This window comes from Phoca vitulina, unplaced genomic scaffold (assembly GCF_004348235.1).
Source record: "Phoca vitulina isolate PV1807 unplaced genomic scaffold, GSC_HSeal_1.0 scaffold21, whole genome shotgun sequence".
NCBI lineage: Eukaryota > Metazoa > Chordata > Mammalia > Carnivora > Phocidae > Phoca > Phoca vitulina.
The window spans coordinates 895894-906213 of record NW_022589724.1 but is presented as its reverse complement, the minus strand read 5'-3'; the positions used below and the strand labels follow the sequence as shown (position 1 = coordinate 906213).

Genomic DNA, 10320 nt, shown 5'->3' with positions numbered 1-10320 from the left:
GGAGTTGGGTGCTGACCACTTACCTGAGACATTTGACTCAGAAGATGCCAGAGCACAGAAAAAAGGTGAGCTGTGTCGGATCCCAACGCTGCTGGGGGAGAGAGCCTTGAGCCTGGTGACCAGGTCATGCCCTTTCTGTGCCATGCAGCAGGCTGGCAGTAGTCATTTGTCTTGTCAGCAGACCTGGTGATCCTGGTGGCAAAAGCATGAAAGCTGTAGCCCTGGAGGGTGACTCCTCAGAAGCAGGCCTCTCCTGCTGCCTACCATCACCGACATCCACTCCTGCCCTCATCTCTGGCAGCCTGAGAAACTCAGTCAGGATCTGTAGACCATGGCATGTGACTCGCCTTCTGCTTTTGTAAATCAAGTTTTATTGGAATAGCCACACCTGTTCATTTACATATGATCTATGGCAGAATTAAGTAGTTACAACAGAGACCTTATGGCCTGCATAGCCGAAGATATCTGCAATCTGGCCCCTTTATAGGAAAAAATTGCCATCCCCTGGTCTAAACCCAACATCCCCAGGTCTAAACCCTGCTCACCTGATGGAACAGGTGGTCTGAAAGGTGGCCCACCTTCATTTTTGATTTGGTTTCTGTGAGCGATCTCTCCCTAAAAGTCTTTGCTTCCCCCAGTACCCACACTCTTAGCTTTTAAGTATGGTCTTTGAAAGATTCACATTAGCTTGAGGACACTGATGTTTGGGGCAGTTTGGAGATGAACGTCGCGGGATAGAACCACATTTTGAGTGAGGTCATTCGGCACTGCCGGAGTAGTTTCCCAGCCTCTGGCCAACAGGTCAGGTTCATGTCCGGGTCACACTAGCCACAAGAAACACATACACAACCATCCATAGACCAACAGATTTAATATTATATTGCAGTTTCCAGTGATGCAGACTACAGCTGCAGTTGTGTTTCAAGGAGAAGCCTAGTGGGGTTGGCCATCCCAACAGTGTGGTGCCACTCCTGGGCCCATCTGCAGCCTTAGTAGACACTCTTCCACAGTGGTGGGGCCCTGGCTCCACCTCTGGGTACCCTGTACCGGCCACATCATTACAGTTCAGTGTGCAAGACTTTTCCTTTTTCGTCAAAAGCCTCTGCTCAGTGCTCCGCAGCTTAGTCTGTGCTCATCAGCTCTTTGGCCTGTCCTTTATCATAAGATTTGCTGAATCACTCATGAAAATAACTCCCAAGCAACAGAAATGCTAGTTTAACTGGCACTGTGGTATATTAAAAGGCACAAGGGCATTGTGGCTTAACATTTTTGCTGGATCCCAAGAGATACACATGATGTTAAAAAGGGATCTGGCAGAAACACCATTATTACATTTTCAGAATAATCATCTTGGGATGGTTTGGCCAGGGTTTCCTAATTCTTTAATACCTGGATTTTCTTCACCATTGGCTTTCAGAGGCTTAATTTACATGCATGAGATCAGTAGTGACTTGTCTAATAAGTGATGTGACACATGGTTGGAGTCTGTAAGCAGAGCTGCGATGGACTAGAAATTTCTCTCTAGTGTGTTACCTCACATAAGCCATTGGACCACTGTGCAATGTGGAAAGGTATTTTCAAGTATTTGGCCATAGGTTTTCACATCATTGCAGATGGCATTCAGTAAGGAAAAAAATTCTTTCCAATTCCAATATTAAACTGTAAATAGATCCCAGATGTTCATAAAGAACACTCAGGGAAATGTTTGTTGCCTGGGATTGGTAAAGAAAGGATGGTTTTTGAAACTTGAAATTTCACCGTTGGCTTTTTCATCATTTCCTTGTATCCAGCAAAAGGAATCTCACGTTCCTGGATTCCTGGCAGAGCTCTGTGGCTTCAGTCTCTCTTTCTTGAAGGGCAAAATTGTGTTCCTGACCCAGTAATCAATTTGGCAACTTTAATCTTGAGGTTCTTCAAATTTAAAGGAGGGCTAATAAAGAATGATGATCTGTTTGCTAAATACCTAAGATTAAATTCATAATAAAGTATTTTATAATGCTTCCCCACCATGCGGAAGAGTGGGCTGTTTGTTCCTGTGTTACACATTCTAAATACCCCTGAAACACCACGCAGCAAGGCCACCGAAACTGGGCTCCCAGGGCTAAGTCCTGCTGCTAGAACATCTTCAGTAAGATCTGTCGGCTGGGGATCTTCTTAGTTTTTAAATAATAACCAGACTGAACTTCTATGACTAAAGAAAAACTTCACATTAACCATAGTTTATAAAATTTCCAACTACAACCACTAGTTAACCTAAAACCTTAGTGCATAAAGAACTGAACCATGAAAGGGTTTTGTGCCGGCATTTTGCCTTCTGGTTTCCACTGCAGAGCACAGATTATCAGTAGAACTTGTGCAGCTCAAAGGCACGGTCGTCCCCTCCACACACTAGACGCCACTTCGGACCTTGGGAATGATGGGCCCAGTCAAGTCTGCGAGCCTCCTCTTCCTCACTGGAAAGGAATGGAGAGGAGAGATAAGCCAGTTGACCCTGTGCACCCGGAACCACCTCTGTGGCTCTGAGAAAGCCCTGTGAAGCTTCTCGCTAACTTTTTGGTTAGCAAGGTCTGAAGTCTGTTCTTTCGAAAGGACGGTTTTGTGTGAGTTGTGTAAGGGCCCTCCCACTGGTCAGCGTTCCCTGATGAGGGTCTGTGGTCGTGCTGACTCATTCATAAATTACTGCTAAGCTGCTCACCACACAGGCATAAAACCCGCTTTATCCACCTCCACTGTGTTTACTTTGTACACCAGAGGCCCTGCAGTTGAAGGGTCTTTCCTCCTGCTCAGATAAGAGCTAAAGTTCAGTTGATCTTAATGAGGATAGGGTCTTAACCTGCTGGAATCATTCCCCACAGCTCTTTCTCAGAGCTCCTGGCCTGCCTCCTGCCTTGTTAAAAAAAAAAAAAAAAAAGTTTCCACCCTGAAGATTACCCTGCAGTATCTGTGTCCCCTTAGTGTTAACCTTGACATTTTCCCAGGGGCAAGACAATAGAAGCTCAAATGCTGTTCACATAACAAAGCAGTTAAATGCCATAAAGAGGAAAGCACTAGCCAGGAGGTCGCAGGCTGGAGTCATTACTTGTAGGATGATGGAGAGGGGGAAGAGGGGTCCTGTGTTATAATAAAGGAAAAGTGTTTTGAAATTAATTACAGTGTCTGCAGATGAAGACCAAGCAGCAAGCTAGATCAGCCACAAGAGAAAGACCAAAAAGACGAAAGCCTTATTTCACTTATATGTGGAATCTAAAAACAAAACAAATGAATAAGCATACAAAAATAAACAGAAACAGATTCATAAATACAGAGAACAAACTGGTGGTTGTCAGGGGGATGGGGAGATGGACAAAATAAGTGAAAGAGATTAAGAGGTATAAACCTCCAATTATAAGATAAATGAGTCATGGAGATGAAAAGTACAGCATCAGGAATATAGCCAATAATACCGCAGTAACAACTGTGTGGTGACTACTTATGATGAGCCCTGAGTAATGTATAAACTTGTCGAGTCACAATGTTGTACACCTGAAACTAACAGAACATTGTGTCAACTATACTTCAATTAAAAAAAAAAAAAAGTCCCGAGAACCCGGTAGGGGGCAGTCAAGGAGGCCGCTGGTGTGGCAGAGACAGGTATTACTACTGCAGAAGAGGAGAGAAGTCTGTCTAGACTTAGGTCTTCCAGTTCCCGAGCTGAGCCCGTAGACCTGCGGCCACCAGATCACTGCATACGAGCTGCAATCAGAACCCAGTCAGCTTGTGCGGGACACCGAGCATGCAGAGCAGAACCACCCAGGAAGGAGTGGTGCTCGAGTTGTGGCTGGGAGCCGGGGCCCACAGCTCACCCAGTTTGGGGCCTGGAGTTCAGCCTGTCCCTGAGCTCCTTCCCACCCCTCTGCCCCTGTCAGAGAATAATGAATGCAAATCGGTGGACTGTCTTCCTGGAGAGAAGACACTGCGTGCAGCCCAGGCCCTGGACACCATCAGAATGTCCAGCAGCTTGGGAGAAAAGGTCAGGGAACAAAAACCAAAACCCAAAGAGCAGAAAAGTTTTGCCCAATGTGACCAGAGAGTTTACATGAGCCAGATGCTTAAGTATCACCACGTTAGCTTATGCAAGCATGCCCCGTGGGGCAGTCCTCATTACACTTCTTTTACACCCAAGACCTCATCGAAGCCCCACCACCAATTCTGGAATGTCTGCGTTGTTATCTTTCCCATGTTAGGGAGCAGCAAAGTATGGCAGAGAGGCTACATTTCGTGCCCGAAGCAATAAAGCTGGTACTAGACAGAACCAGGGTTGTAGCTCATCTGGAGCCTCAGTCCAGCATGTCCCTCAGTACAGTCTGGGCCTGGCTACATAGGGCCTACACAGCTGATTCTCGCAAGGGTATCAGTTCCTTTCTCCTGGAGAACAAAAGGGAGCTAGAGCCCCTAAGAGCTAGCGGCAGAATCAGGACGGGAACCTGAGTCCCCAGCCCATGGCTCAGGGTATAGACAGGGATCCCAGGCACCCCCCCCCCATCCATGCCCTCTTTGTTTTCCCTGGGCAGGAGCGGTGCAGCTCCCCTAGCACTGGCTCTGACGGGGAGTGGATGGGGACAAGGGCAAAGCATGCACTTGCTTAGGTATTATTCTCCATTTTCATGATGAAGGAAATTGAGGCCAAGAGAGGGAAGTAAGTTGGCCCAAGTCATGGTGAATAAGTGACGGAATTGGAAGGAGAAGCCAAGTCTCCTAACATCTTCCTTCAATTCAGTCTGCTTTTTACTTCCCTTAAAGCAAAACCCTTATCACTGCAACTGCCAGACTTGTTCACTGTCTGAGCCAGAAGGCATCTCGAGTCATCCGGACCAACCTCTACCCGCTGCTCAAGCTCCTTCCGCTACTTCCTGCCAAGCTCGAACACCTCCATCAGGTCTTTGGGAAGCATTTTAAATTCATTTATGTGTTCATTTACTGAGTGCTATTATGTGCCAAGCACAAGGATCAGAAATAAAGATCTAGCGTAACAGGGCACCAAGCTATACCAGCAGTGAGTTTGATAAAATATTATAGGTACCCTGGTAGCTCTGGGAGTAGGAGGCATAATGAATGCTGTGGTGAGAAGGACGGCAGGGAACGTGTGCCGCGAATCCGGAGGGATAAAGGGGCAGACTGAGAAGGGAAGGGGAGGGTTAGGAGTAGCGGCCCCCTACAGGGATAGTTTGGCATTCAAGCTCCCCGGACCGGTTGGTGCTAATACGGGATAAGAGGATGGCTTGTCCAGTACGGCATCACCCCGGGAGGGGAAGGGGGACACGGGGGGCACAGGCTCCAAGGTGAGACTGCAGCTCAAACCCCACTTCCACTCACTGACTACAGGTAACCTTACCTACTTCTCTGGACCTCCACGTCCTGTAGAGTGGGGGGTAATAATAGGATCTAACTCACCCGGTTGTTGGGAGCCTCACGTGAATAAGTAAGACGGGAGGTGTTCACAGCCGCGCCTGGCACCCAGGAAGCTCCATGTACGCATCAGCTTTGATTACTGAGGGACGTGGAGCCATGTCGAGGGCTCTCACCGGAGAGCAGTGCGAGCCCCGCAAGGGTACTAAGCAAAGTGACAGAACAAACTTTGGGATGGGCACTCTGTGAGAGATGCTGGCCGGCCCACGGAAGTTGCAGGACAGGAGGCGAACGTGCTGAGGGCTTGACATGAGGCAGGACCACGGGGATGGCCAGGAGGGGACTGATGGCTGGGGTGGGGGCAGATTTCAGGCTTGGATGGCCATGAGGAAAGTAATACCCTTTCCTGACATGGTTTTGGGGGACGATGAGGAAATTGATTTGGGGTGCACGGTGTCTGGGTGCTTGTTAGAAGAGTCTTCCTTGAGAATACAGTAGAAGAGAGACTTTCCCAGGAAGGGGTGTTTTTGGCTTTGAAACATGTCAGCCGCCCTCTTCCCCACCCCACCTCCACACCTACAACAGTCTTAACTTGGAGTTGGTGATTCAGATTTCATTAAGTGGAGAGAGCTTCAGGGGCAGATTTACAGGACCTGAGAGCCATGCTTAGCCTCTCAGCTATAAATAGTGTAGAGGTAGGAGTCATCTGAGGTATCGCTGTGAGAAAACACAGATGGGGACCCATGGCTCCTCCCCGACACCACGGTGCAGCTAGCCGCTCAGTGCACAGGATGGGAAGGACCGAAGACACGCCAGCCAGAGTGGGTCCCGGCAGGCTGCATGTCTGCAGAGGCACTGGCCGACCTCCGACCTTGGGGATCGAACATCCCCCAAGGAAGAGCCCACCCGCCCTGCAGGCAGGCAAAACCCACCCCCGAGGCCGGCTGTGTGCCGGGAGCCGGCCCGGCGCAGGCTGGAGTGAGTCCGCAGGCTGGAGAGGCTGGGCCCTGTGCGCTCTGTGCTCCCTGCCGCTGGGGATGCAGCCGCGAGCACTGCTAACCTGCTAACCACCACCACAGTGGCTAGGGACGGCCCGCGGGAGGCTCTCGGGATAAAGATATTCAGCTGGAAAGCAGGGACGCCTGTCTGCCTCATCAGAGCCCTGAGAGCGGAATGAAAATACTGTGTTGGAAAGAAAGGACTTCTCTTTTGCAGGAGGAAGCTGGTGCACTATCTGAATCAGAAGGTTTTCTTTTACAAAAATTAGCAGATGGGCACAAATTGGCCTTTAAAGCTAGAAATTCTACTTCACCCACCAGCACTCAGTGTTGCATGTAATCACTTAAGCGATTCTGCTCTAATTCCTTTGGTGGGAGACCCCAAGGGAACAGTCCCCTGGGCTAACCCCAAGGCCCATTTTGATCACCTGGCAGTCCTGTCCAGGAAACTGCCATCTTACCTCCTACCTGCTTTCATCACCAAACTCCTGGTCCTGCCTTTGCCCGTGCTGTTCCTTCTGCTTGGAATGCCCTTCCCTCCATTCTCTGTGAGTTCCTATTTTTCCTTCTAGGTCTAACTCCCTATAATAGTCCCCCCAATCCTTTTGGATCTTTCTGTCTCTCCTATCTGAAATACTAGGTCCTCCCCACTTGCCTTTCCCTGTGCTAGTACCCCCACCAAGAACACCTCCTGACCTCCCCCACAATCTCTGTCTTCCCTGCAAGGCTGGCTAAAGGCCCACCCCCAACAGGGACGCTTTGCTTAACCAGCCTCTGTCCTCTCAAGTCATTTCCTCACATTGTTTGGGCACCCTTTGCAGGCATTCTTGTTTTTAGGCACACCCTTGAGTCTTTTCTCTCCTAAAAGGTTGTAATGGCTCTGGAGTCAAGGAACTAGCCTTTCTGCTGCCCTTTATGTCCCCTGGCACAGTCCTGGGCACACCGAAGTTGCTCCCAAAATGCTGTTGTAACTAACAATGGGTGGGACTTGGCTGAGCCGCTCCCTAGAAGGGCGGTCCCCCCTAGGCTTCAGTTTTCCCAAAAGGGAACTGGGGGGTGAGTCTGAAGGCCCTTCTACTCTGGCACTCTAGGACCCGGCCGTCATAACCTCAGAAGCTGCCGGGGGTAGCAGTCGAGCCTGGGTTTTGGAGTCACAGACTCTCAGGACTGGGAGAGTCCTCAAGGGCCAGGTTATCCAGCCCACAGCTAATTCTGGTGCCCCTCCACCACCGCAGCACCCTGACCTCTGGTCATCTGGAACCTCTGTCCCTAGAAAAGGCCTGCAGGCCATTTTGCCACTGAAAGACAAAAGCTGGGTTAGCCCTGGGATAGGCAGCCAGGGGCACAGTAGAAGCTCAACCTAAACTGGGAGGGGAAAATGTGGCATATCAGAATAGAACTCAGGGCTTTGGAGTGTTGGCTCTGAAGCCGGATCCCAGCCAAGCCAAGAGCCTTCAGATTGCTGGCCTTCCTCCACAGCTCGGTGTAGCCATCACCTCTGTGATACCATGATAGTGATCTGTAATTATTTGTGTTTGTGCTTATTTCAAATAAGGGCACGTGAGATAAACCAGGATACTAGGTGCATTTTTGTTTCTTTGTTTTATGGATTTTTCTAGACCTGCAGCTCTAGAAAAAGTGGCACCTAGAGTGAGCAATGAATGAATAACTTCTGGACTGTGATGTCCTCAAGAGCAGGAACCTGTATCTTCAACACTCAATGCCCTACAGGACTTGGACAAGTACTTGTTGAATTGAGTAACTCAGTTTAAAGTGAGTGAGTGAGTGTGTGTGTATGTGTGTGTGTGTAGCTCTGTGGTTATCTGTGCATAGGTTCTGTGAGTACCTGCTTTGTGCATACACACCTACACACTCCCCTCTATTCTTCTGGGCCTTCCAGGTAATAACCTAGCCTCCGATTCATCACTAGAAAGTGACATACCTGAACTTTGAGATGTGCTTTAGTATTAAGCCCTTTGCATTTTACTGAGTGTTAGAAACAAAAAAAACAAAAACCCCACGTGTAGAACAGGCTTGAATTTGATGAAAAGCTCACTGAAGACACTGTCCTTTAGAAAACATAGTTATTTCATAATTCAATCCCAGAAAGAAGCTCTCTTTCCTTTCTTTTCTTTTTTTTCCCTCTCTTTCTGAGCTTGTTATGCTTCCTTCTCTTCTGTAATAAGAGTATTGTAACTTGGTTCATCTTCTTGCCTTGGTTCTAGAAAATTCACAGCTAAATATAATGATCAATTATGTTAACATATTAGACCTACTTCTTTTCTTGTTCTTTTTCCTCCTATTTCCCTACAGCCTTAGCATAGTCCTTTTTGGACACTGTATCAAATCCTTTTAGCAGCCAGCAGAGATACACATCATAAATACTCACAGAGCTTGAAAACAATAGGTGCCTGTAAGTCAATGATCAGTCTCACTTTTCATTCGGCTGACCTGCATACCTATTTTGTTGACACTCATTAAAAAAAAAAACAAAAACAGATGGTGACATTTTCTTTCGTTTCCTTTTTAGAAAAAAATATAAGCTATGCCTTTAACTGAGATGAAATTAAAGCAACCTGCTTAACCTTCTATGAAGTCAACATTTTCAACTTTCACCTTGAAAGCCCTGTTAAGTCTCTTGGGCGTGGGGTTTGGGTAGTAGTGCTGGTCGGTGGCTTTGCGGGCTGGGACTAGAGCCAGACCCCATAAAGTCCGGGGAGAGGACTCTGAGCTCAGAGAAGGGTATTCAAAGAGGAAAAGACTCCCAGTGGCCCGCGCTCTGCCACATTTCCTTTCACTCGGCGAAAGAGGGCGCGGCCGGCGCGATGGGGCTCCAGCCCTGCGCGCGCCGAGCTTGCGGAGAGGAGCGCGCTCAGCCTCAGCTCGCGCAGACGCGGCGCGCACCAGGCGAGGCGGCGAGCCAGGAGCCAATACAGAAACCAAGGAATTGGGACCAACGTGAAAGGAGTCGGACTCAAGAAGATGACTCCCTTGGCGTAGGTATCAGTGGAATATTCCCTGCCATACCGCACCGCGCCCGCAGGACTGGTGAGAAAACGACAGGCAGGTGGGCAGGTAGCCCAGGATACTCACCAAGGTCATTGTTGTTCATCATCGCGTTGGACGCCCGCAGCCGGGGCCCCTGCTGGGTAAAGTGGTAGCCGAATTTGAGAAGCGTTGCGTTCTTTTCCAACATGCTCACAATCTCCATTTCCACTTTGTTGCCCAGAGGCTGGCTCTTTGATGAAGAAAAGAACAGTAGTCACCACTCATCCCCTCTGTGCAGGAGCTCATCTTCTCTACGCGCAGAAACCCTGCGTGGTGGGCGGGGATTTTAGCCACTCCCCCTTCCCCCAAGAACCGGGAATTGGAAGTCTGGAGAAGGGAAAAGGTCACACAACCAGGAGTGAATGAGCTGGGATTCAAACCCAGGCCTTGCTGGACGCCAAGAACAGATCTTTACGAGAAAACTCGAGCAGGAGGGATCTTCAAATGAACAAGTCTCAAGGAAATGAAAAATCTTACTCCCTAGGCTCTACTCCGTACTAATTAAATCAGAATCTCCGGGAATAAGACTCAGGTGTCTGTGGTTTTTCAAACTCCCAGATGATGTCAGTGTACAGCCAGGTCTGGGAACCAGGCACTTAGATGAATCCCTTCAATTTACAAATGAAGAAGTCGGGGCCAGAGAGGGAAAAAGATTTGCCTAAGGTCACACAGTAAGTTGGGAATGCCCAGAGTTTGTTTTCTAAAGCCTCCCTCCCTCTGATCATGTTAGTTCTGTACCCCAAGACCTCTAGTGACAAAGACTGAAAGAAAACAAAAGAAAAGGAAAACCTTACAATATAGTGTTGGGAAGGATACAATGAGGATTTCATCAGTCTTATTTATAATACTAGGGAAAAAGAGAGGCAACTTCATCCAGAGAGGGTTGCTC

General features: G+C 48.6%; 1 protein-coding gene across 5 annotated transcripts in view; it reads right to left on the bottom strand.

Annotated features, from left to right (window-relative positions):
* Positions 1–36: 36 nt before the first annotated feature.
* The window catches only part of TMOD1 (tropomodulin 1), an 85000-nt gene continuing 74716 nt past the window's right edge, over positions 37–10320 (bottom strand). For 4 of the 5 annotated variants that reach the window (XM_032418924.1, XM_032418925.1, XM_032418926.1 and 1 more), the window contains 2 exons: positions 9477–9621; positions 38–2453 (listed from right to left, as the gene is read on the bottom strand). In XM_032418924.1, coding sequence (XP_032274815.1) covers positions 2389–2453; positions 9477–9621 — 210 coding nt within the window. In that variant the 3' untranslated portion in view covers positions 38–2388. Of the gene's footprint in view, positions 2454–9476; positions 9622–10320 lie in introns of all 5 variants that reach the window. The other variant, XM_032418928.1, reaches the window with a different exon arrangement.